At 46.6% G+C, this 26,641-nt stretch overlaps 2 protein-coding genes across 3 annotated transcripts in view; one reads left to right on the top strand and one right to left on the bottom strand.

Moving 5' to 3' along the window:
* Window positions 1-6,117, top strand: part of HNRNPAB (heterogeneous nuclear ribonucleoprotein A/B) — a 27,665-nt gene extending 21,548 nt beyond the window's left edge. The window contains exon 7 of one of the 2 annotated variants that reach the window (XM_009322680.1): window positions 5,570-6,117. The gene's annotated coding sequence lies outside the window, so the exon portion shown is untranslated. Of the gene's footprint in view, window positions 1-1,205; window positions 1,904-5,569 lie in introns of those variants that run through there. The other variant, XM_009322677.1, reaches the window with a different exon arrangement.
* Window positions 1,252-26,641, bottom strand: part of COL23A1 (collagen, type XXIII, alpha 1) — a 59,387-nt gene continuing 33,997 nt past the window's right edge. Inside the window, exons 8-29 of the mRNA XM_009322763.1 lie at window positions 21,805-21,921; window positions 21,313-21,348; window positions 20,799-20,825; window positions 20,343-20,369; window positions 19,156-19,200; window positions 18,485-18,547; window positions 17,127-17,171; window positions 16,550-16,627; window positions 15,927-15,950; window positions 14,959-15,012; window positions 14,120-14,164; window positions 13,538-13,627; window positions 13,099-13,170; window positions 12,315-12,356; window positions 11,390-11,416; window positions 10,880-10,951; window positions 10,735-10,788; window positions 10,438-10,464; window positions 9,863-9,916; window positions 9,086-9,172; window positions 7,550-7,627; window positions 1,252-5,078 (exon numbers count right to left, since the gene is read on the bottom strand). Coding sequence (XP_009321038.1) covers window positions 5,031-5,078; window positions 7,550-7,627; window positions 9,086-9,172; window positions 9,863-9,916; window positions 10,438-10,464; window positions 10,735-10,788; window positions 10,880-10,951; window positions 11,390-11,416; window positions 12,315-12,356; window positions 13,099-13,170; window positions 13,538-13,627; window positions 14,120-14,164; window positions 14,959-15,012; window positions 15,927-15,950; window positions 16,550-16,627; window positions 17,127-17,171; window positions 18,485-18,547; window positions 19,156-19,200; window positions 20,343-20,369; window positions 20,799-20,825; window positions 21,313-21,348; window positions 21,805-21,921 — 1,212 coding nt within the window. The 3' untranslated portion in view covers window positions 1,252-5,030. The remainder of the gene's footprint in view (window positions 5,079-7,549; window positions 7,628-9,085; window positions 9,173-9,862; window positions 9,917-10,437; window positions 10,465-10,734; window positions 10,789-10,879; window positions 10,952-11,389; window positions 11,417-12,314; window positions 12,357-13,098; window positions 13,171-13,537; window positions 13,628-14,119; window positions 14,165-14,958; window positions 15,013-15,926; window positions 15,951-16,549; window positions 16,628-17,126; window positions 17,172-18,484; window positions 18,548-19,155; window positions 19,201-20,342; window positions 20,370-20,798; window positions 20,826-21,312; window positions 21,349-21,804; window positions 21,922-26,641) is intronic.

Raw genomic sequence — 26,641 nt, 5'->3', positions numbered from 1 at the left:
GAGAGGCTGAGATAATTACTGAGTTTTGAGTGAGACTGCCAGTACTACCTAACAGTAAAATTTATCTTCGTGAGCTATTCGCAAACTCAAAGTATTCAAAAAGACCCCCATAAACATTTTCATATGGAAGGAGAAAATAATCAGCTGATCTGGCATGAATTTGCTGAGCAAAGCACATCTTTTTTTAACTCTTCCCAATAAGATCATGGCTGCTCTGAAACAATTTAGCATTTAACAACTTACTCTTCTAAATACGTGTGTGTGTGGAAAGCACATGGAAGTCTAAACAGATTTTCTCTTAGATGCTGTGCAATCGATACAAAAATCAACAGTTCCTCTAATACAGTCTGTCAATCTGCATGATTCGATTGATAAGGAACACTGAGTTCAGAATATAAAGGCCAAAAGCACTGATCTCAGTTGAGGACCAGGGAAGGACTTCCAGTGCAGATCACAACCGCAACCCCCTGCAGCAGCCTTGCCCGGGGATCTGTACCTCGCTCTGTTCCTGGGAGCTCTGCTTTCCACAGGTCTCGGCTGCTTTGGCAACAGAAGGGGTGGCAGAGTAGACGTACCAACAGCAGATCCTTGGGGATCTACTGGTTAGTTCCTTATAGCCAAAGTGACAATGGGTGCCGTACACAGCAGGATCCGTACCTGCCAGCATTTCTAATGGAAATGAGAGCAGCAGAAGTCCGGAGAAGCTACTGCACACAGGCTGCCTATCTGTACGCGTGCAGTTAATCAGACATCCTTGAACATACCAGACTTGCTGCAGGTGCATAGACGGATCTCCTTTGTATGTACTGGGCTCACCATATTCAGGATGCAGAATAAACTTGTGCAGAGAGGGCATTTGCCTGGGAATTTTCAAAGACGGTCACTAAAAGGTTTGGCAGCTGAGGTGGTAGCGCTGATGGGTGTGGATACCAGCCACGGTCCTGTGCTAAGAAGATAATTCTAGCTTTCCTCCTTGACTGGCATGGAAATGCCATAGGTGGTCAGGCTGTGCCTCGGGGACGGGGAAGAACAACCCCGGTTAAGAGGTTTAGTTGAATCAAAATGAGCTCTCTTCCTCCGTTACGAGCAAATGTCTTGGGTTCTGTGGCAACAGAGGCTCTGTTGGGAGGGGGAAGGCCGCCACGCAGAGCGATTAGAGCAATAGGTAAAGCACTGTTCTGGTATTCTGTATCAATGTTTTGCAGGCCTGGCAGTGGTCACACTTGATGCCTACAAGCACTGGATATTCCACAAGTTGAAGACGGAATACTGACTTGTTTACCTGAAGATAATAGGACTTCGGGGTATTTCCTCAGAGAAAATATAAATTTTAATATAATTTCATAAGCTTTGGAGGTTAGCTTGTCTTGTAGCTTCAGTGATATCAAACTTCTTCAAGTAGGAGCTAGATAGAAAGCTGTTTAGTTTTTGCCAGCGTATGTAAAACAAGACTTTTCTATCTGCATTGTAGATTGTTTGTGGACACTTCCAGATTCTTGTGCTTTCTGCAGTCATTCTGGGGACTGAACTCTCATTGATATCAGTAGAGGTTCCATGAACAGGACACATGCAGGATTTTGAGCGTAGAAGCCCACAGTGTGGTTTGGAGTAGTGAATTGCTTTTAGTTTGGAGATGACTGGGGGAGATGGGAAGAGCAACTGTACATTAAGGGAACAATTACAGATCTTCCCGGTGACATCAATGAGAGATTTGCCTTCAACCTTCCACAGAAGAAGATTTTTAGCTTTAATTTGGGACAGTAAAGGGGTTTTTCAAAAGCACTAAAAGCCAGTGGGAGCTTGTTCAGCTGCTCCTTATGCCTTTAAAAACCCCTACACCAAAAGTGATAGCTAACAACATGAAATGGAAGTAAATAAAATGCATTTTCATTGCTGTTTTGAGTTACATAATTCTTGTTTCTTGATTTGTTAGTTGATCTGAATTTACATGGATTTAATCTATATGGTAACCAAGAAAATGGTCAGTAACTGGTGAAGGTGCAAAGTATAGCCACAAAGCAAGCAATGTGTAGGTGTAGACCCTAAGCAGCTATCAAAGACAGGTAACAAAAGTTCACTGCCTACAGCCATGTCTTTTGTGTCCGCATCTACCAAGCTAGATGGCCATTTATTTCAGCATTTACCAGCAGATAACAAATGCTCCCAGCTTACTAGAAGGATAAACTCAAGGACAACTAGGACCCAGTCACAGATAAGAACTCACAGACATCAGTTAAACGTCACCCTACCTGCATGGAGCACTGAGCATGTTCCTACTGTTCTTCAGAATATCGGAGCAAGAACTACCTTAGCATTAGGTCAGTTTGTACAGGGCAGATTGCCCCTGGACGGTCGCATCCCTCGCTCAAGTCCTCTCTGGCAGTAGCTGCCATAAGAAATGCAGCGGAACAAGGATCTAACAGAGGGTTCCGATCTACTCAAATACAGCAAAAATGACTCCCTTCTGTATTCTCTAAATCAAGGCCACAAAGAGCCCTTACATCATCTGGTTTGATATCATGGTCAGGCTCTTAATTTCACCTAAGACTCCTACATAGAGCCTAGCAACTTGTATTGGGCTAAAGTATTTCCTCCAGAAATGATCTGTTAAATCAAAAAGGCATTAGAGTGATGGGGATTACGTCACTGGTCTGGTTAGGATTAACCAGTCTCACCATTAAAAATCCATGGCTTACTTTATTTGATTTTGTGTAGCTTCACCTTCCACCCGTTGGATGGATATTTGTATAACTTTCTCTGTTCAATTTAAGAACTTGTTAATATAAAGCATCTCCTCCCTGTAAAGGAATCCAATTGCCTCTTGATCTTCATTGTAAGCTGAACAGACTTGGCTGTAAGCCATTTTCTCCCTCCCTAAAGTCATTTTTTATGGCTTTTTACTGCACAATCTCTATTTTTTTCAACATCATTAAAAATGTGAACAGCGGAATAGTTTGCAAATTTTTAATTGATCTCACTGCCATATGCAGATATCAAAATCATAATCCTCCTTTTATTCATTACCCTGCTCTGCATGGGATGTGCCTGAGATGAGATAATTTAAAGAAAGAGACCGAAAAAGGAGAGAGAAGGAAGAGGACAAGAGGAGTGTGCAGTTACAGAGTTCACAATTAAAACCACATACACCAAGAAAAATCAAACACAAATGAACCCTACAAACCAAGACAATTAAATGCTCCAAACTCCCAAGTTTTGGGAACCCCAACAGCAACATTATGTGCTCTGTTGTTTAAGAAAAGACTTCAGCAGAGCCCTCCCTGTCCTGCAACTCTCTACACTGAAAGTATTACTAGGTTTTTGTGTTTTGAAATTCTGCAGTGGAGGTTTCTTGGGGAATTTGGGTTCCACAGTAACAAAGCGCTTTGCACATCTTCAGCCACAGACCCCAGAACAGGACCCAGTGGTGCTTCCTCTTGAGAAAAAAAAAAGCTTTTCTTGATAGTAGTGGAAATAACCACAGGTAGTCAAGGTTGTTCTCTTTAGCCAAAGAATTGCTATTTCCATCATATCAACAGCAGGTAGCAATGAATGGAGCTTGGCTTTGTTTCCTCTGCAAGCTGCAAGTCCTTCTCTTGTTTGACCAGATGGTACACAGCAGCTTCTTTCATTCTAGGGCTGCATCCTTTTTTTCTTCTTTGTTTTCAGCCAGATTTTTTCACCCTTTTAATGTGCATGTGCAATGCAAATACAGAGTTGAGAGCTAAATTAGGATAGGGATTTCTCCCTCCTTCATGCGATAAGGCACACTAGGCAACACACTGTCTCAGTACTGTTAGTTCACGCAGCAACATTAGCAGTGAATACTGTTCATTCCCAGGTACTGTCACGGGTACCTTTATCAAATCTTGATGTTACCATGCGTATCTTACGGGTTTGGGAGCTTTACAATATTTTCAAAGTCCATAAATGACAGAATCCAGTATAAAAAAAGGTCAATATATTACTGTTGAAAGGTTTTTTTTTTTCTTCCTTTTTTAATACAAAAATTAAAAAGATCAAAATATATCACATTATTTACATATTGTGCTTCATGCTTAGAGATCACTGGAAAAGAACACACAGACAAACATTTTAATCAAAGAGAAATGCTCCATTCATTACACTTACTAATCTTATTGTTAATATTATAAGGATTGGCATTCAGATTTCTTTTAATATTAACAGTGCATCCAAATGTCTTACCACAGAATTAAAAACTTTTATATGCTAAGGGCGTGCTCACATTCTAACCGAGGGTTTGCAACCAGTTAGTAACATGCTTGCTATTAACTCGAACTGTGTCCACAACCACGTGTTTCAAAGTGGGTTAGTAATTCCGCTCAGCTTCAGTGTCATACCCTTGTCGGAGAATGAGGTTACGGCATCCTCCTACAAGTCTGGATCAAATGCTCATCTTACGGCAGGACACGTCTCTCCTCATTCTCCTGGGCTGCCTTTAGCACTTACAACCCCTGGCTGTTCTGGGTGCGTGAGACAGTACGAATTACCTGACCACGTGCACCTTGATTTACTGATTCAAGCACTGAAGGAGCGTAGTGGTTGTGGATTATAATTACAATGGCAGAAAAGTCTTTGTTTGGAAATAAATGTTGTGTAACTCTGTGACAAAGAGGTAACCCACTGTAAGAGTCTCAGCTAGAGGGTATGGTCTAAGTCACAGAAGCGCATTTTGCAGAGCGGTGCAGTCTTTGCGTGAGTGGTTCCTAAACTGCCTGGGCCATAATAGAAGCCTAGCCTGAGCAAGCCTGAAAAAAGGCATTGCTACTGACAATATTAACAAGACTGATTTTCACGCTTAGCAAGTTTTTGGAGCAGTGTTCCTAGCACCAGTCTACAGCTGTGGGGAACAAGACACGAAGCGAGATGGAATCCTGCTCTCCCAAGGCATGGCGTTATGTCTGCCAGGCATATAACCTGTTGCTTAAAGGAAGTGCAGCAGCACAAACGATCGCCATGCGGCAAACAAAATTACTCAGGACCTGCTCAAGGATATACAATTATTATTATTATTACTGTACCTTATGCCAACATCCTGCTACTGGCAGTCCATCCGGTCCCTGCAAAATTGAATTTATAGATTTAATTTCTGTTGACAGTGACTTAAGTGTCTGACCCAAAAACCTGAAGCTCAATCTTCACAACGATGAAAGGTTTAGCAGCGCCGTTAATTACCATGCAAAACCCATTTACTGTATATGCACAAAAATAAATATGCAGGCAATGTAATCCGTGTGTCACGCACAACAGAAAATTGAATACATCCCAGGGTAAAAAAAAAAACAACCAAAAAACCCCCCAAAAACCTACACTTTCTTTTTCCTTTAAACAAAAAAGAAAATGTGAATAAATATAAAAATTTGGAACCACAGTTAAACAACTTTATAATCTGCTTTATAAGGTAGTGTTTTTTGCAATCAGACATATATATGGAAAGCATGATGTGGAAATGTATTTTTTGTTAATATGCGCTTTTCATTTTGGGGGTGGTGATGTAATTTTTTTTTTCCCCCCGGATGAAATCCTAATTGTGTTAAATTCGATCCTGCAGTACTTAGTTTCTTTAAGAAATCCTGAGTTGCTGAACTGATTGAAATAGGATGAGTTGTGGACTATGCAAAGGGAGTGAAAATATTCATCTTTTTTCTGATGGAGATACAAGAAACATACAGAAATCAGAAAGCCAGAAGAGCTTACTTACCAGGAGGAAAACACTGAAAAGGAAGGAGCCCCTTAGAAGAGGAATGGACTATGTATGACCAACTCTTTCAAGATACTTTAGAAGAAATAGCTGACTTCAGCTGCCTTTTCTGATGCTGGATTTTTTTAAGGCTCTTGGATCTCTGATTGCATGAATTTCTGCATGTAGAGCTACAGAGAGCACACATGCACTGACCCTTCCCTCAGAGCCACCTCCAAATTAACCAGGGGTGGGAAACCACGAGGATGCGTATGCAGCGGAGATAACTGCTAGTGCAAATATAGGTCAAAATGCATTTTTACGTTTTTTACTGTAAATGTCAGTCATCACATTTTTTGTATTCTGTATTGATTTTATATGTAAAATAGCCTATGCCCAATAAAACAGATGCAGTGAAGTAAGGTTACCCTCTCCAGCCACTCATAGTGTAAGAGGACTAGTTATTTTCACATGCTTTCCTATAACATTAGTTAGAAAACATACACATTTTTCTGCTGACACCAGTAAATATTTTGGTCCATAACTATTCATAAAAAAAAGTGCAACTTGTACATTTGCCAGAGTTGTCTGGGGGTGAATGGTAACGGGGACAAGGCGCAGAGCAGTTGTTTGACCTAGAAAGATCCTGACCTGCTGTTAAAGTGCATCCTGACACCGGCAGTCACGGCACTGATTCCTGCCCTGGGCTTTTTCTCCTTCCCGTGCACTCAAAATACTTATATTTTGGCCATCATAAAACTCCATGCCTTTCCACCATGTTTCACTCGAATGATTCCAAAACGACTTGTCGACTTAAAAAGAGCTTTGCAACCTGCACCTAAGGCTCATGCTCATGCTGCTGGACTGAAAGCCATCGCCGAGAACCCAGCAAGCCTCCACCGCACGGTGGGGTGGAGAATGAAGACAACACTCCCAGCCAACATGCAACTAACCCTCACATACATAAGCAGGAAGATGTGCAAGTGCTTTACTAACTAGTCATGTAGTAGTTACGTATTGGAGAAATCACCTACTGCAGTTTACAGTGCCTTCAATACACATAGGTCTTGTGTTTTCTATATAGTTAAGATGGGAAATAGTTGGTAAATACAGCATTTCTAGGGAGTAAATACAAACAGTTGAAGCGGGCCTGCTGCTAGTAATTGGTTTCTTTGACACATATGAAAGTAATTTAACTTTTTGAAAGAGAGACAGCTTACTGGCCTTTTGTTTCTCTGAAGACAACTGCAAATCATCTAGCACGCAGCATTTTCTATGGTTAAAAAAAGGAAAATAAAACAATGACCTTTTTTAGCTAGTTGCGCAGTGCCCTGTCAGGGAGCAGAGCACGAACCGTCCTGCATAGCCGTCCTTCAACCTGAGCTCTGCGAGGCAGAGCTGCGTGCTGACACAGCAAATGCCCTCCTAATGCCCAGAGTGCCAGTGACCCCCTCCAGCCACCGCTCTGCGGAATTGGCTGTTCCTTTGGGGAAAGCCTTTCAAAACCCAGACTCACAGGGCTGCAGCAGCACAGGCACGAGGGGAACCGAACTGGGCCATAGGTGCTGAGAGAAACTAGAACTAATTTTTAGCATCTGTTACCATAAAGGGGCAAGCATCCCTTACGTGATCTCTCATTGCTTACACTCCTTATCTGAAGTCATTTTAACTGTGGGAAGAAGGCACAACACACCGGCATCCTTCCCCAACTGCCAAAGTGAAACATCTTGTTCCAGCTCTGCTGCCTTGTGTCCTTCCTCTCCCCGGAGGGATTCGCTCCTCGGGACAGGAGTTGGCCACAGCAGAAACACACGCAAGCCATGCAAGAAAGAAAGAGAGCAGATACTGTACCAAAGGGCAGGGCACGCTCACCCCGTCCAGGCCTGGTAAACCTGGGTCCCTTTTGCTGCCTGCAATGCTACGATCTCCCTGTTTGAAAAAATAACTGCTTGTTGAGAATGATAAAGGACATGGGAGTTACTCAAACAGACACCCGTGTTTCAGCGGAGGAGGACGGGTCCAGAACTTTACACCTCCCTTTCTGATGATACAGCAAGTCAGCAGAGTGGTTTTACAGTAGGGAATTCACAGACACGTAGAGTCTGTCATCTGGGAAAGATCTTCTATACACAAACCAGAGATTCACGTTTGTAATGGCGCAGTGAAAAAGATGAGGGTTAAATCATCCAGCATGTTGAGCGAGGAAAGGCGATCATCAGAAACAAAAAAATTAATTGTAGTTCACATTCAATCTCAAGCAAAATAAAGCATATTGACTGAAGAAGCTTTTTGCTGGTATTGGGGAGCTATACAACAGCTTTGATTGCCATAGTTGTGCTGGTGGGGCAAGAAAGTGTCACACATGTAGAAAAGAAATGGGTTTTTTTAGTACCTGGCACTACTAGTTAGGTGCAGCTGAAGTAGGGGCTAACAGCTACATTTAAGTAGTTTTAGTTCAGTAGTTGATACGAATCGCTCTTTCATCCTGCAGCCTCAAAGCGTTTTACGGAAAGGATCTCTCTGGTTTTAGTCATTATATGAAAAATAGTAATGAAAAGGAGGTATATTTTACCAGGCCAGATAACTTCTTATAAACCAGTACAGATTTTCTTTTTCTGGGCCCTAGCAAAGGAATGGGAGGTTCTGGAAGAGAACTTTGGAGATCTACCTTCCTCAGGTTCAAACCCCCAGGAGGTTTCCTGGAAGGCCTCTCCGTGTACACGCTGTACGGCGGTGGCCCAGGACGTATCCGAGAAGGGACAGATCTGAGCCGCGAGCTGCTATCTCGTGCAGAGAAACACGGGGAGGTCTCTTCTCCCAGAGGCACTTCTTGGCAGCCCGGGGAGCTCCAGCTCATATACGTCACTTATCTTTGGCAGTACTAAGATGCTATCAACCCCGACCCGCTTCCCCAGGCGGGAGAGCTAGAGCCGGGCTCATCCCTCGCTCGGTTTGTGGTGGTGAAGGGATGGAGCTGACCTTGTCTTCAAATCTCCTCCCATCCACTGCATCCACTTACTCCCCGATTTCAAACGTACTCGAAAGCCAGGCCGGCAGCTTCACCAGGGCACACTATCACCCAAAGAGCGTTACTGAAGCTCATTGTTCTCGACTACAATAAGAAGGTCTTTACACAAAGATTCTTTATTTTTACTGCTGTGGCTTGCTCCCATCTGGCCAGAGAGGAGCCCTTACAGCGAGCAGTGAACTTCCAGCAGTGCAGATAAAACAAACCATTAAGAAAAGTGAGAAAACAATAACCATCTGCTCTGATTTACTGCAAAATAAAGAACTACCAAATCCTCCCTCCCTTTCCCTGGCTGCAAAGCCGCGTCCCCTTTCAGTCCCGGCAACGCGTGCTCAGGATGAGTGAAATAAGAGACATACCACAGGACAAGGCTGATCCAGTCCGGGAGGGCCTGGTTCCCCCTTCTGCCCTTTGGCTCCTTTTCTCCCCGGTATTCCTCGCTCACCCTGTTGATGCAACAGGAAAATATCAGGAACAGGAGGGGTGACACCTCGGTTTTAACTCGCATAGCACTTGCAGAGTCCCACACCTCACCCAGAGTAGGGACAGTTGCACTAGTGTAACCTCAACTGAGTAGTTAAATCACTGTGAAAGTCTTCAGATAAAGCTGTGTGGAGATATTTGAATAGATAATTTTATAACAGAATGACTAAATGACTGGCTTCTGCTAGAAACCAGGTTGGTATCTGACAGTAAGTGGGAGCACCAGCTTCCAGCCACTGCCCTGCGCTCAGCTGGGCTCCTGCCTCCGGCTGGGCACCCCTTTATTTAAGCATCCCTGTAACAAAACGTTTGACTTGGATCATTTTCAAGGTCTATAAACCAAAACTAGCAGTTCTTTGCAACCTGGAGCTGTCAAGGCTGCTCCATTTCCCCCACAATGGTTGTGCCAGGGATATGGGGGGGACAGGCTTGCAGAAAGCACTTCCAAGTGGGTAGGAATTAACTGAATGTCCTGCCCTATACTGGGACCACACAAATACTTGTGCCACAGAAAAGGCCTTACAGCAATGACCCGAGAGCCTGGAGGGGGAACCAGCACCCAGGGCAAGCATCGCTGCCTGCCGAAAAGAGTGGCCAGTCCTGCCCCCACCCTGCTCGCCCCACGAGCGTCTCTACAGCCATAACCCACTCACCTTCTCCCCTCTTTCACTCCTCTCTCCTTTCTCTCCTCTGAGACCTGGGAAACCCTATCATGACAATTTTTAGGTGGAAAAAAAAAAAGAGGTTTGTAAGTTCAGTATGTGAACATCCTGGCATCTCAGTTCAACATAAGCAATCTCCAGTGATCAACCCGTCCTCCCATGGTGAAGAATATGACATTTTCTTCCTTGTTCACTTGGTATCTCAGCAATTTCTTGGGAAAGCTAGTGCTTTACCTACCCCAGCAACGTTACATCTATTGGAGATTCTTGTTTCACTGAATCCAGTACAAACATTCTCAATTGGAAAAGGAAACCCCCATGGCACCTTTAGCTGAGCAGCGATACACGGTGTGGCACAGTCACTGCTGTGCAGCGGAACTGGTCTGGCAACTGGCCTGAATGAAGCCCTTTCCTATAGACACAGTTCCACGGGCACTGTGTTTAAGGGAGAGCAGTCTATACAGGGTTAGCTACATATTTTTCCGACAATCTCAAGCAATTTGATGGCCTTTACGTACATGTTATTCATGTTTCTACGTATCGCAATTAATGTTCTCCATACTTACATCCAATCCTGGCTCCCCTGGCTTTCCCTGCAGTTGTAAAAACAAAAACGAAGACATGCCGTATTGAGCTTGGTGTTGCAGGCAAGCTTATATCCAATTTGGTGAAATACTATGGTAGTGACAGCACAGGCTCGCCCAACGGCCCCTGGGACTCAAGGCAGCTCCTCACCACGCATTGGGATAGTGCCGGTAAGCCCGGCTCTGCAGTTCTGGCTGGACCCACCGCGGCAGGGATTTTATCAGCCCCTATTTTAGGATTACACCACAACGTCACCGCTCCTTTCCCACACTGATTACCTTCTCTCCTTTGGTACCGGGTAAACCGATGAGCCCTGGAGCACCGGGGAGACCCTTAAGGAAAAAAGAAACAAGGCATTGGGATAGTTGCTGTAAGGTGGGTTTCTGTCGATGGCCAGAAGTGAGATACAGGAAAACAACTCACAGCGGGTCCAGCGTCACCGTGGTCCCCCTTCTCACCGCTGTCACCTTTTTCTCCCTTTGCACCGTCCAAGCCCTGCATAAATGAAACGGCATCAACCAAGACGACCTGGCAGCTCTGCCTGGGGCAGCCACCCTGCGTATCCGCCCGCCTCCTCCCACATCTCTGGGATGCTTATACCCACGCTGCCATTAACGTTTTCCTTTTGACCAGATCATATAAGAAATAGTGGAAAATAAAGGTTTAAGCCTGCAGGTTTGGAAACCCTGACTCGCATGTGCCGCCGGCCCTCAGGCCTCCATGCTGGAGGAGGATTTAAGATCATAAATCTGTTTGGAAGGAAAAATGGCTTGTTTTCCAAAACACCAACTGCTGAACAGCACAACCAAGGGATGTGTTGTCACAAACAGTGACAAAAAAAATCAGTCCCCAGAGCTGACAGGCCTTTGCGAGCCTGTAAATAATGCACTGGCAGCCTGGAAACAGTGGGTGACATTTAATTTATTGACTTACTTTAGGCCCCTGGATTCCTGGAGGACCCTGCAGGAAAGACAGTGGTGCATTTGAATAAACAGAATTTAAAAACAAACCCCAAAGTTTGCTTCCCAAACCATTTCTTGCTCAAATTATGGGCTGACAACGGCCAAATATTTCTTTTCAAGACAGGTGGCAGTTTATTTGGTTCTCTGATGTCAAATCAGGGGGAAGAGGAACTGAAAAGGACCGCTTTGCGTAACATGCAACAATAAAGCTCTGCAACACGAGCTCTGGGAAGCGAGAGCCCTGCAAGAGCTTTGCTGAAGCAAGTGACAGCAAAAGCTCTGGAGGGCAGCACCCTGCCACCACGGCCCTCCGAGCCCGGGCAGGGCTGGGGACACTTCCCGGGTTATAAAGGCCGCCTGGAAAGCCGGCTGGCTTTGAAGCGCGGTCTCTCAAGGTGCATCTTGGACACAGCAGAGGCATTCTGACCTTCCTGATGCCCTTGACAGCTCCTCAGCCTTTTGGAGCATCGTAGGTACCGAACACCTTAGATATCCGCATCAAAAACATTCCGCATGTTCATCGCCGCCCGCATCCTCTCCCACTGCAGCTGATGGCAAAAAACTTAATGACTTGGGCAAATTTGTGGGAATACAGACACCATCACGGGGGGAACAGGTTTTCCCATGCCACAAGGTTTTATCTTTTCCCCATTCCAAGGAACCACTTCGTTATTTGCAAAATGTTCCACAAACGCTAATGTACTCTCCTAAATCAGGTGCTTCCATCTCTGCGAAAACAGCACCCAACGCTGTAGCTCTTCCCTGATTTTTTTTCCCAGATTCGCAGCAGCCCACGATGATTAAACAGAGCAAACCACCCTCATCCTTAACTAATCACATGCGATAACAAATCGGCAGCAACGCTCAATTGCACGAGCCGCTTTCCAGAGTCCTACCATAGGGCCAGGTAATCCGGGGGGTCCAGGCTCAGGTATGATCTGCAGAAGGGAATTAAATCGCACGTTAACGGGGCTGGGCACAGAGAGAAGACAGTTTGGGAATGGAAACCTCACACAGCCCAGAATCATGATTTAATGCCCTCTGATTTAATGGCTTTGATCAAAATATCTGCTAATCAAAGAGTTGGCTTGTAGGATTTATAAATAAATGAATCTTAATAAGCACATGAATCAAGGTAGCCTCTGAAATGACAGACGTGACCCACGCTACTCAGCGTATTTGCCAGTCGCAAAATGGATGTATTGGAAAATGATGCAATTTTCCACACAGACCGGAGGAAACCAGCCTTTTTGATGGGAAAAAACCAAACAAAACCAGAACAAAATTAGAGCTCCCATGTCATTAATAAAAAACCTATCAAAACCCACCACTTTTTCTTCTAAGCAAAAGGCATGAATAAGGAAAAAAGGATGCAGAAATCCTATAAAACTGCAAGGAGCCCAATATGTTTTTAGAACAAAACACGATTATAACAGCAGCATCCAATATCTCAACCATCAATGCAAAATCTAAAGTAATTTTGTAGTGCCAAGTGTGCAAAATGTTCTTCCCTAACAAATAAACCCCATTTAGATGCATCTGAAAATTTTTGTAGCAAACAGTTGGGTTTTGCTCCCCTCCGCTACGCTGACGGATACGGAACCAGTGGCTCCAGCCTGCACACCCCAATTTTGCCTGACCCCGTGTCACGGAAGAGGCTTTATGTTGCCAAGATCTTACATGATTATTCTGCAAACACGGCGACCCGGTGTCTCCTTTTTCTCCTTTGTCTCCTTTTGGCCCTTCTGCTCCCTAAAAGATAAAAGTCTAACGCTGATGTGGTGCATCTTCCAGGAAAGCAAAAACAAGAGAAAAATACATTTGTCTTCCTCTAAAATCCAGCCTTGGCTCAAGCAAAGCTCTTGTTCGTCCCTGCGGGACTGCTTGAAAAAAGGAGATTTTCTCCTTGCTACTGGCTTAGATGACCTTCTGAATGAGCCGTTACCATCATCATTAGCAAAGAAAACTCAAAGCTCCCGCATCCTCCAGCTCCACAGTAACGTGGTGTAGACAGGCCATTGCTTAGATCAGCAAACCTGGCCGTGTACCGAGCATCTGCAGAAATCAGTGCATTAAAGAACCAAGCAGCAGATGTGCAGGGACGGAAAGAGGGACGTACCGGTGGACCCGATAAGCCCATTTCTCCTGTCTCTCCTTTCTGTCCCGTGATCCCTGCGCTGCCCTGGTCACCCTTCGCTCCTTTGGGACCCTGGAAGTTCACAGAAAACAACGTGGTTAGGAGAAAACTGTTAACCCCCCCCCCAACAGCCATTTCTGCCTTGCTGTTGTTTCATCTCCATATTGCAGCTCACGAAAACATGTTTTAACGTTAAAACTTACGTACACCTATTTTGCAGGCGCAGCAGAATTTGGCTGGGCCGTAGCAGGGGTTGCAGCCATTTAGGGTTGGGAAGGTTTACAACAGAATTTGAGACAATTTCTGATGAGCCACTTGTAAAAGAAGCCCCTTCAGCCCGGCAGACATGGCCACGAGCAGCATCTGCATGCTCATGGCTGAGCGCAGGGCTGTGAGCAATGGGCGATTAATTCAAAGAGATGCAGCTGAACATTATGGGGCAGAGCTTGCTCCTGGCAGGCTGAGATTTGCTTTTCACAGTGGCAGCTCTCACAGACACACGGTAAACTCCTTTTTGACTCGGATCCTGCAAGGTCTTGCTTGATCCAGCCATGCCCCACGCACCTTTTCACCGTCCAGTCCAGGTGGACCCGGCAAGCCCAGCTCTCCCTGAAGTGACACAAAGAAAGGGGAGCCAATGGTAAGTAAAATCAAGAAATCAACTCAGGAAGGCATTTTGCAAGGAAATGAGTTAATCATGTGTATCAACCGTTGTGGTTATGGGTTTGGCATTGCTAGGCTCAGGAGCAGCAGCAAGGAGGTTTCAAGTGATGTGGCAGCATTACCGGCTCATCCAAATTTGGGGGACACGGAGACCTCGAGAGGCACCGAAATCCTGCCCCATCCCATTTTCTTCCAAGAGATGCTTTCCTGCAAGTTGAAGTCTTCTTTTAAAGAGACTACAGCTGACTGTAGGTTACTGGCTATTGCTTGTGAAGCGGGAGGACAGTGCGGTCCCGCTTGGACACGGTGCCGGGGCAGCAAGAAGCACACGGGGAGGGCGGGATGGAGGGCAGCTTGGCACAGCTTTTGGGACCACCGCCCCCTCCTCACAACTTCTTCTCCCATTTACTTCTGCCTCCCGCAATGAGGAAATCTCGGAGGGGCCGGGATTTCATCCGTCAGGTATAGGATTGGGAGTGGATTCGTTTTTGGGACAGCATCCTCTGGAAGAGGCTGGAGACCAAAGAAAAGCCAACAAAACTTTGGCTTTTGTGCAAAAACCTCCTTTCTTAGCCCAAGGAAGTGTTAAACAGCATCTCCTTTACCATGCGTAGTCTCGAGCCCTGCAGCCAGCATCGCCTGCCTTATTTTGGCTTGGGAGACACTTGCTACGTGGAGAGCCGCTAACGACCACATCGCTCGCTAGGAAACACCGTCTGCATGGCAGAGTTCAGGCTCACCTTGGGACCTGGAGCGCCTTGGGGGCCCGGTGGCCCTGGGGGACCTGGCGAACCCTGAAACACAGCAAACAAACCGGGCATGAGCATGACTAATACGAATATGGCACACTATCCTTGCGCTGCTGGGGATGAGCTGGGAGCAGGTCCCAGCCACGATCTACAACCGACACTCGTGTGACCGGGGTTGCCCAAACACCACGATGAGCTCAGCTGAGTGACCCGAGGGCCCCTCCAGCACAGGGGATGTTCATGCAAAAGAAAACACGACCGGAGCTAGCCGGGTGTACAGGCTGCAGCAGTACGTGTGTTAAGAGGCAAAATGCCTTTAGCCAGAGGTGTGGCCCCAAACCTGGTGGTCTCTTTTTGCATTCTCCCCCCTCCAGCCAGCTGGGCTGGGAGAGGCAGTCCTGCTGACAACAGTGACAACCAGCCACGTTTTAAAGAGGGGAAACGAAGGAGTTTGTGTGAGCACTAACAGCAGGAAAACCTTGCACACTTAAGCAAGCTATTTTTCCTGGGCACTGCTGGGTGCAGAGACCGTGAACCGCCTTGAGATGAACAAATATTTTGCAACTTGCAAATTATCTCAAACAGCAAAACTCATGGTCTTGCTCAGCTGAAAAACAAAACCGGACCACATCCCCAAGCACCTTTTTCCATGACTGCATGCTCAAATACTGTTACATGTAATTACACTGGAAGCCGTGTAAAGCCACCCCTTTCCAAAGCTCTGTCGATGAGACAGGTCAGTGAGCAAACACCAAAAACAGCTAATAAGCAGGAAAATGGCAAAGTTAGCGAGGTTCGGTGACGCGCCCCTCAGCAATCTCCACATGCAGCACGCGGGAGAGGGTCTGGGCCCAGCAGATGAAGTCTCCAGACATTTGATGGAGCCTCTCCAACCACTGCACTCCACAAACTCCACTCAAAGCTGCATGCCGTGCAGACATCTGGCAAACGGTAATTACCATCACTTTGTGTATCCCTGCAGCCTGTCATAAAACAATTAGGATGGTTCTCAAATATGTCTGTAATTAAGTATTTATTCTATTCAGCTTCTTTCATCTTAACAAAAATGGCAGGGTACTGCTCGGTCGGGCAGATTAGGGCTCGGGCACTGCTTCCACTCCTCCCGCATCCCAACCGCTGCTTGCAGAGAAAACCGCTCCGGAGGATGCGCAGTGAAAACCGCAGCTCTGCACCACGCCCTGGGAATAACACCCGGCAGCTGCCTGTGTTTATTTGGCTGCTCCCACTCGTCGCATCAGGTGTTTATATGTCACAGGCTGCGTCAGGTTGCTTCTACCTGCAGAATATTAACTCACATCCCACAGCCGGATCCCACGAGCCTGGTACCCAGCCCGAGTTCAACAGCCTCGAGTTTTGCTGCTACATCCTAAATATCCTCAGCCCCCAGATGCAATAAGCTCTTCCCCCCCGGCCAGCTCTGTGCTGAGACCGAGATCTCGGGAAGGAGAAGTAGGACAGGGACAGACACAGTGCCACAGTGTCACTGTGGCAGAGCTCGGCAGTTTTTCCGTCCTTTCCCGTTAACCCGCAGGAATCGGCATGACCTCGGTGCGGGGCTTACCTTGAGCGCATCCAGGATTCGGCCGTCATAGTCGATCACTACGGTGTCGCCCTGTTCCCCTTTCAGGCCGGGGGGACCCTGCAACCGGGGACGAATCCTATTTAGTTTTTGCAGCATCTGAGAGGCAGGCGCTATGAAAGCAAAGACCTGACGCCCAGCCGTTTGGGGATTAGCACCTCACAAACACCATCGATTTAATCAATTCCTAGTCTGACAGCTGTAACCGTCATCCAACCAAACCTCAAAAGGGCACATATTTGTGTAACGGAGAAGTGCATAGAAATCCTCACTTGATTACACCTATTCACAGCTTCCCTCTTGCAAAAAAGGGGTCACAGGCTGGTCACATTGGTAAGAAAATTGGACTTGACTGTATTTCCCAGAGCTACCTCCCGTGGCAGCGTTCGGTACCTGCATCATGATTTGTTTAAATATGCACCATCTCTATTTTCTAGCGCTGAGCTGATCCTGAAGCGCTTCAACCACATACTAAGCAGAAAGAGGTGGTGGGGAACAGCTCAGGTCGAGGCAAATACGCGACTCCAAACTGAAAAAGCAAAACCCTGAACATCCATACCCGGGGTCCGATGGAGCCAATTCCTCCCTTCTCACCAGGTTCACCCTGAAAATCAAAATCACATTTTTGGTTCAAAGAGACCAAAGAAAATACAGGATATTTATCTTAGAAATACTGTAAATACATGAGATGCCAAGATGTATTTTAGATTAAGAAAAGGTACAGCACCAAGAAGGAACTGCTTCTCCCAACAAAAAGATAGATTTGACTTCAGAGCAAATATATTTTACAGAAGATAATGTTGGTGTGGGCTAGTTGACGGTAAGAAAACTTCTCATTGCGGAGGGAGCGGAGCGGGGCTGAGCTCCCCGCAGCGGCGATGTGCCGTCCCGCTCTCCGGCTCTGCTGTCTGCTCCGAGCGTGCCAAGCTCCAGCTCTTTGTGCTGAAGTTTCACGTGGCTCTCTCTTTGCTTTAGGCTGAATTTTGCGTGTGGAAAGTTTCAGCCGACACATTTAAACCATTTCTGAGGGTGAGTTTAAGGAAAAGGGTTGTGCCAAATTTTTTTTTTTTTCCCCTTTTTTTTTTTTGCCCCCTTTTTTTGAAAGTTGGGAAGTTTTGGAAAGCCATAGCACTCCCACAGCAGTGACCTGAAATTCCGTTCAGGATTCAAAAAATGCACCTTTTGCCATACCCAGGGAGATCCATTTGCTGGCCAAATTAAAGCCCTCCAAAAAGTAAAAAATGGTATAAATGCAAAGGCTCTCCATAGGAAAACTCAATTCAGCGGATCCCAGGGGGAACAAACCAGCACTGCTACTGTGGTTTTAGAAAAAAAAAATAATGGCTAAGGGTCACCTGAGCCCACGTTTCTTCATCATATAGAGATTCTTGCCCAACAAGGAGCCACGACTGTTTGATACACAAAACACGACTGGATACAGATCCTACTAAATAAGAAGCAGCTGAGGGTGGAAATAACAGTCCATGAATGCTGTCCGGGTCTCATCATCACCACTTAACATATCAAGACTGTCTTATTGCATTTCTTGGCAGTTACGAAGGTCAGCGGAACAGGACGGCACGTAAGTGCTCGGGGCTTTGAAGCGATACTGCAGCCATCAATACATGGGATCAAAATGTGATCAGAGGTTTAGCTCTCTTGGGGAAAAAGAGGCAATTCAATGAAAAACATGCAAGGAGACGATTCTAAAAACTCTTATACCGATCGCTGCTTGATTCCAGCTTTCATTACATCACCAGGAAAAGGTAAAATACTTCTTAACATCCCCCTGCTTTGTTTCAGTTTGGGCATTTTATGAGCCTTTTAGAAGGCGAAGGCCTAAAATACCTACTCAGCTGAAACCCTCTGCCTCAGTAGCGCTGTGCCCAGCTTCCCGGCTAATGGACTTTTATTTACCTTGGGTCCTGGGAAGCCATCTGTGCCGTTCTCTCCCTTGGGACCCGCGCTTCCTTTTTCTCCCTGAAAACAAGACAATTTCGACAAATGCTATACGGGTAGGATGGAGAACAGATTTCTTCAGGTTATGATTTCCTTGCTTTATCTTTACTTTTACATACATGAGTGAGCAAAGCTCTGCTTTTAGCCCGAAGTACATCACGTTGCCTAGGTGCAAAGGGGAGTTTTTGAGATAAAAATGAAGCTTTCAGGCTTAACACTTTGGCTGCGGGTGGTATGTTCAGCCGTAAAGTTAGCCCCAAAACCGCAGCACCTGGAGAAGGCTCCCGTGGAGAGCCCGCTGCACCCTGATCTGGGGAGTGCAAACCCACAGCTTGAACCCCAGCTGCAGGCCACCCCCAGCAACACCCCCCAATTTACTTCTGCCAGAGGAGCCTCTAAATGGCAATTCTCTGCCACAGTCAACAAGTTGCGTTTGCAAACTTCTGGGCAGAGCTACCGTGGCAGAGGGGTGGGGTTATGCTTCTCTTTCTCATTTTTATTGTTCTTTTTCCATGTCAGGGGAGAAATGTGCTTCTCAACCTGCCCCAGCTGTGATACTGTGCCAAGAAACCAGATAGCAAAAGATGCTGCCAAGCACATACATTAGATGGACACAGAGCAGAACATACCTTAGGGCCCATAAGTCCTGGTTCCCCAGGGATCCCATCATCACCCTGATGAAATAAAATATAAAAAGTGAAATACAAAGAGCTTGTACACACTTATCATTAGGACCCAACATGTCACTTGACCCCACTGAGCGTCGCACAGACCTAAGACCCACTCAGGTTTGCAGGAGGCTCGGGAAAGATGCAGCAAGGAGCCCAGGAGGCTCCAGCATGGTCCTCTGCTCCCACCCAGCTCTGCCTCCCCTGCCCCATCCCGGGGCAGTGGGTGGGCATCTCCCAGAATTTGCTTATAGCAGGCCCTGGGGAAGGTGCTCTCCCACCTTTAATAGAAATTAGATATTTAATCCATTTAGGCTTTTTGGGTCCCAAAGACCTCCTGCAAGCTGCCACCCATCCTCACGGACTTCACCACAAGTCACCAGCACACCCATCTGCCGGGAGATTTTCTTGTTTCACTTGTCATGTTTCATTGTTCTCCTGGAGTAAAACCACTTCATAGGTGCTGAAGAGGTTAATTTTACTGGCCAGTTATGAAATTTTTAAGCCAAATGCTGGCCTGAAAAACACCCATGGCCACGTCTGTTTTGGGGCAAAGCAGTAAGAGGGAAAGGCTGGGCCCCGTCAACGCTTTGGCGTCAGCTAAAGGCAGTGATTTATCCACTACTTGATGGCACCACAAGAAGAAAACGTGGAAAGCTTGGACACGTGAATCTCCCGCAGCCTTCGACGCCTGACCCAAGCAGCATGCCTGTCCTTAAGAGAGTGGGCAATCCCCGCAAGACCGAGGTGCTGCGTGGCAATGCCCATCTTGGGAACCTCAAACCCAGCACAGGGGCCCGTGGGCAGGTAACAGCCTCCAGGCGCTTCTCGGTTCAGCTCGAATTATTGGAGTGAAAGGGCTCAGGACCTACTGATTTGTCTGGCATTTGCTATTTTATTCTTTGTCTATTGGGCAGATGCGATTGCAGCTTCTAGCTTGTTTGTGGTAATGAAAACCAGGCTGCAGGCACAGCCGTGCCTGGGCTTCGGGGTTGCATGTGCGAGAAACCCCGGGCAAAACAAGGAAGGGCTCGGTATGGACAGCCACAGCTTCTCCATCGGTCTCTGGCAATGGTTGGTGTAGTCAAGCACCAAGCAAAGCAAAGCAAAGCAAAGCAAAAAAAAAAAAAAAAAAATCACCATTTTACCTTTTTCCCTTGGATGCCAGGCTCACCCTTCAACAGCAACACACACAGAGAAGAAAGAAGTTTAAGGACATAACAGAAAATAAGATCAATTGTACGGACACTCAAAATTAATTAAGTTAAAATACTCAGCTTGCGTTGATCTTTATCCCCCCCAAACGCAAGAAAGCACATTCCCACAGCACACCAGCTTCCAGCCCCCCGTGGCTCCCTCCACCCCAATTGCAAGGTTTTAACATGGGCAGTGGTTGTGCTTTTTGTGTGGGTGACACGTTCAGACAGACATCTGCAGCTCCAAGTCAATGGCTAATTTGATACCTTAGAAATTCTGTATCTGAGTAATACAGATGAGTACCAGTCCAGTGCAAAACACGTATGGTCATCTCCACCCCCCTTATGCAGCAATATTTCAAGAATTCATGTTAAAATCAGACAGATAAGAAACTCCTTATTACCCACCTTTGGTCCTGAAGGTCCCCTGGCACCCTGTTGAATGTAAGAGTAGTTGATATACTTGTTTGACAATAGAGTATAACAGGATAGAAACATTTCCAAGAGTACTTTAATTCCCATTAAAAAAAAATGACACAGATGCCATCTTCCATTACAAATACAGCCGTAAGTTCTCTGTACTCCCAGTAAATAATAAATAAAAAAGCACCTTTTTATCCAACCTAGACCTTAGTGAGTTGGAGTTACAATGCCAGGAGGCTTCAGAGGGGCAGAAGTGGGGATACAGGAGCAGCACATCCCTCCAGAGGAGCCAAGGGGACAAAGACTGGCCTCTTTTCTCCCCAGGGCACAGGTACCCCTGGACAAACATCCATTTTAGGGCATCTATTATTTCCCATGGGTTTTTTTTTGGCCTCCATAAGCAACGACACAAAACCACTTGCTGCAGCGAGCTGAAGGGTGATGTAAAGCGAGGGGGGCGAGGGGCACGCACACACGGATGCTTCCGGGCAATACTAACCACGAGGCCATCCTCTCCCGGCTCGCCTTTGAAACCCTGCAAAAATAAAAAGGCCAACATTGAAACTATTATCCCTCATTCTCCAAAACGCTCAGCAATAATTCGGATGTTCAGTGGCATTGCGTTGCAGCCTATTTTTTTATTAAATGAATTGCCAGTGATCTGGAGGTTTGCAACAGGTCATCTGAAGGCTACAGATCAGGGAAGAGATCTCCTCCGGGCTCTCTGAGTTGCGACCAGCACCCGCAAATACATGCTTCAGGTCCAGCTCTTTGCTCCAAAACTGAAGATGGAAGGTCCCCTCCTGCTCCCTTGGCCCCATGCCCCAAAGCTTTGCTGTGTGAGCGGCCATCAGAGGCCAAATGCCGGCCCAGGCTGGGGACCCAGTGGTTGGGGTGGCAGCACTGGGGAAGGGGACACCCTTCACCCTCCTCTCCCTCGCTGGGCTGGGGACTGCCCGGCACGTGCTCGCTGTGCATCTCCCGTCCTTACAGGGAGGCCTGGAAGTCCTCTTGGGCCATCTTTTCCCGTGTCACCAGGAGGCCCCCGGGCACCTGGGGGTCCTGGCGGACCAGGGGGGCCAGTGGCTCCATCTTGACCTTGATCGCCCTGGAAGAAGTTCACACAGAGATGGTGAGATGAAGCAGCGGTGGCAAGCGGTGGCCGCGGGGTGCCCGTGACGCATGCACTGCATCCCTGGGCCATCAGCACCCTGGCCTCCACTGTCCCAGAGGAATTTAATTACAGCTGCCAATTGGGAAGGCTGGGAGCTCAGGGCTGCTTCACACCCTTTGGGTCTGGTTCCTTAACCAGGTTTTTGCTCAATGCCTTCCAACGAGGTTTTATCTCATTAAGCCCTTGCCCAGCGATTGTCTGCATGGAAACCACCAATTCGACAGCACCCAGAAATAAGCCAGACCCAACAACATGCTGGCACGGAGCATGCACACACTTCCATCGCTTAGTGCACCACACCAAAAAAAACCACAAAAAAAAGTAGTGCTTAGTATTATCCTTTAAATACCAGCTAAGGTCATATATCAACATCCAGTGTAGCTCGCACCTGGCATTGCTTGGATGCAAAGAAAAAAGCAGCAGCTGTATCTCCATGTGATTGTGAAGGTTTGGTAGGTGCCCGCTCCGGAGGGGAGGACCCCACGGGGCTTCGCCGCCCAGTTACCGACTCCTGACCCACCGCCGGCTGCCGCAGCCCAGCCCCGGGGCTGTGGCCGGGCTCATCCGTGTGGCTGCACAATGGAAGGCCTCACAGAAAGGCCGTCTCGTAAATCTTTTAGCAACATCTGGAAGGGTTACCACCGAGGCAGAATGAGGACTGTATTTAATATGTGGTCCACCCTCAAATCAGGGACAAGTGTGGGATTTTCAGAAGTCCTTAAGTGACTTAGCAGCACAAATCCCACGGCCTTTCAACAAGATCTGTGCTCCTAAATCACTTGCATAGTTTAAGAAAAAAAAAATCCTATTGCAAATGCTGAACACGGCATCCAATTATGTCAAGTCAAGAGTCTCCCACTGAATTTTGCCTAATTAAAATGTCACGTTTGGAGTACGAGGATTTAGACAACTCCAGTTTTAATGCATTTTATTTTACAATGCCAGCACTGTTCATATGAACATTTATAGGACTTTGCTGCTTGATTCCCAGTTCTCACAAAGGACCAAACACTCAAATCCATCACTTTTATGTCTCTCTGCTTTGACAAAACGCCCCCTAAATTCCAATGGGGTTTCACTCAAGCGTGCTCCCAACAAGCACCACTGAACATAGCCACAGTAGTGACGATTTAAAATAGCCACAGTGCACTTTCAGCCAGAGAGAAGAAACAAAAGCAACTCAAAGAATCACAGCAAACCAGAGGCAGCAGATCCGATATGTCTACCTTGAGCACTCGCCGGCTAAAGACAAGCTGATCGTTAGCCAGAAATCCGTGATTGAGCCGGGGAAAAACCATCTAGTCAGGTAAAGTGGGAAGCAGAGGAAAAAAGAGCAAGAATTTAAGATGAAAGCACAGCAGAAGGATGAGTTTTAAAGGCTGTAACAATATATAACAATTTTTCTTCAATACTTAATTGATGCATGAGGAGGAAATAATCTAAGTAGCCAACAGTGGTTGTTTTAACATTCTGGATACACTGGAGCTTGGGAAGCAGTAAACAGACGCAGGGAAACAAGTATCTTTTCATTAGTTTACTGCACAATAGGACATTCAAAACAGCTGGGGTACAGAGGATTCCCCTACTGCAGGGCTTTCTGCAGAATAAAGAGCATTATTCCAGTAAACCCCACAGGGGATATATCCCAGCATTTCTCCCGAGACCAAATATTATATTTTTTTCAGAGACTAAAATGAATACTGATGTATTCCCCAGCCTGCAAAATGCAGATAAGTCTCTCAGATTTATACGATGCAAAAACAATGTATTCGGACCATGTCAGTAGTCACTGCTATTGTCTTTCCACTTATCTATCTAGGGAGAAGCAGCAAGACATTTCCTTTCTCAGGACACTGCTTGTGTGTCCCTTTTCCCCGTCCATCCCTGCACGCGTCTGTAGGAGGACCAAAGGGATGGAGCAAAGCCATGAGAAGCCCCGCGGGAACACACAGCACACCCTCCAAGAGGATTTTGGAAGGTTTCTAAGGAACAAACCTCTTGTCCAAATTGCCCAGGGAGCTTTTAAACCTTTCACGCAAATAACAGATAACCCCAAAACTCAATTTTGGGGTAAATATTGCATAGGCAAGCCCACCTCCTGCCCAGCCTCCCAGGACAGGCTTAGCAGCAAGTGTGCACAGGTACATCGAGCGCAGCCGTTTTAACACTGTCATCTCAGACAGGGAGGGGAAAGGCAAAGTCAGATAGAAAAAAACTAACCAACCCTGGAAAATAAACCCCTCCCCCAAGAATTTTCTTCAAGCTGTAGAGAGAGGCTTTAGCTCAGCCCTCGCTTAAATACAGCCATTTTGGGGAGGAACAATGCTGAAATCCTGAGATTTTCAAAAACCAAGATGATGTCACATCGAAATGAATGGGGACACAGAGCCCTTGTGCTCGGCCAGGCCCTCCAGATACTACAGAAACCACCAGAAAGGCTTCACTGCGAGCAAAGGGTTTTGTGGTAGACCCAAAGGACCTAGTTTTATGGCTTCGTATGTGCATGAAGTTACACAAGAGCATTAAGTGGGATTTTCAGAAGAGCCCAAGGAGTAAGACAGGAACAGAAATGTTTTTCTTATCCCTCAGATTGCTGAGCACCATCCAAGTAAACACCTCCCAAGCCCAGCCCTATCTGCTTCCATGTGAAATGACAATTTGCATTTGCTCCGAGGCCAAACACACCATATCCCACCAAATCCAGCAATCGCACATTGAATTTGAAACAAACCCTGTTACAGATGGGCCCATGAAAGGTGAACAGCCTTGAGGGCTACTAAATACAGAGACACCATCTCCGGCCCAAGAAACGTCCAGACCGTGGATAACCAGGCTCCAGGAGAGCAGTTAAGTGTGTTGGAGTTACACGTTCCTGCTCCATGTTTACACTCTCCCGATGCACCTGGTCACGGGACACTGGGCTAACTGGCCTTTGAGTCTGACCCTGTGTGGCAACGGAGTCTTAAAGCACAGAAACCTTGAACACGGGCAATTTCCAGCTTTAGAGTACTCGATTTAGCCATTTCAACATCATGTTCCAAAATAAGAAATAAAGTAAAAGTAAAGTAAAATACCCATACATCTCTCTATTGACTGTGAGCTCTGCAGGACAATTTCCGTGCTGAGCTTTTATCTGCGACGTGAGCTTGGCAAGCACTTACCTTCTCGCAAAAAGTAAGAGAGAAAAAAAGCTACTTTTTTATCTGCAGCCTAAACTCCAGCCTGTAGCTATAGAGCCAGTTCAGCCACGTGGCCGGCCAGCGTTTAGCCCCACAGCAGCTCAGGATGCAGGTGCAGACGTTACTGGTGCCACCTCCATCGGCGCTGGCCCTCGAGCACGGGCCGCTGGAGATAAGAGCATTTCTCTCACAAGTTGAAGCCCCTTGTCTCCCTCTCGAGAGCAAACCCGGTGCCGCTGCCCCAGGCGCTGCGCATCCGCCAGCCCAGATGTACAAAAAATTCATCAGTCCCATCATCTGTCTAAACAGCTGAACTATCAGTAAGAACAGGATCATCCCAGTGCCGGCTCAGGGAGCAAGTCTGGCTTATAAAATAACAATCCTTTTCAGAGGCGTAGCAATACGTTTGATTTTAAGAGAGAAATACAAGCACAAGTATCAGGGCACAGCAGTCCCATCCTTGGCAGCATCCTGCTTCGACTCTCTCCTTCCTCCCCAGAGCAGAGGGAATCTGTCCTTGGCGTCTCCCTGTAAATACACCTATGTGCATTTTGTCAGTATATTTGAGTATGTTTATTCTCCATCCTGGTTAGGTGAGGCTGCGCAACAGCCTCCCTGATGCCATTTGCAAACATTAGCTTCAGTGCCTAAGACAACCGGACGGGAACTCCTTCCAAAATCACCCTCCGGCATCTGTGTTAGGCACACTCACATGTGCAATAATCTCTCTATTTTTTTTGTCCACACTGGCGTCAGGTGTTTACCGGAGACAGAAGGAGAAGCAGCGCAGACACAAACATATTCAGTAGCTAATCCCTCACTGCCTTCATCCCACTTCCACTGCAGACAGTCCCTCCAAAGCCGCTCCAAGCATTATTCTCTTTTAATCTATCCCTCCTAATGATAATATTTTTGTGTTCACTGACACACGCTATCCTCGCTCCGCTGCCCATAGACATGCACATTTACGAGGGAGGCGGCACTAGTTATTTAACCTCCCGTCGATGCCATGACTTGCTGCGACATCTTTCAAAATCAGCTAAACAAAGCCATGACTGAAACTTGAGGAAGACGGTAGATGAAATTAATAAATAAAAAGAAATCTGGGCCAGATGCTATTAAGAAGTTTCATATCCAATCCACAACCCTGAGCGTCTGGAGACATAAAGTAGGATATTTTCAAAGCCAGGCACCAGTTGTTAGACCTACTTGTGGCACGGCTCTGCCAGGCTTGTTTCTCTCCCTTTCCTCCCCAAATTGTTTGTGAGCCTTTTTCTTACTCTTGTGTGAAAAGACATAAAAAAATAGAAAAGTAAAGCAAAATCTGGACAAATGCAGGTCAGGAGAAAAAAAAGCACATATTTTTATCGGTAGATTAAATCGCAGGACAAGCGTTACCTTGGGAGCTGGCACCCGCCCCTGCGAGTCCAGGCAGAGCCTGTCCCCAGAGCATCTCCCGCAGCACAAACAGCAGC

This window comes from Pygoscelis adeliae, unplaced genomic scaffold (assembly GCF_000699105.1).
Source record: "Pygoscelis adeliae isolate BGI_AS28 unplaced genomic scaffold, ASM69910v1 Scaffold34, whole genome shotgun sequence".
NCBI lineage: Eukaryota > Metazoa > Chordata > Aves > Sphenisciformes > Spheniscidae > Pygoscelis > Pygoscelis adeliae.
The sequence above is the reverse complement of the archived record's forward strand: the minus strand, read 5'-3'. Positions and strand labels throughout refer to the sequence as shown.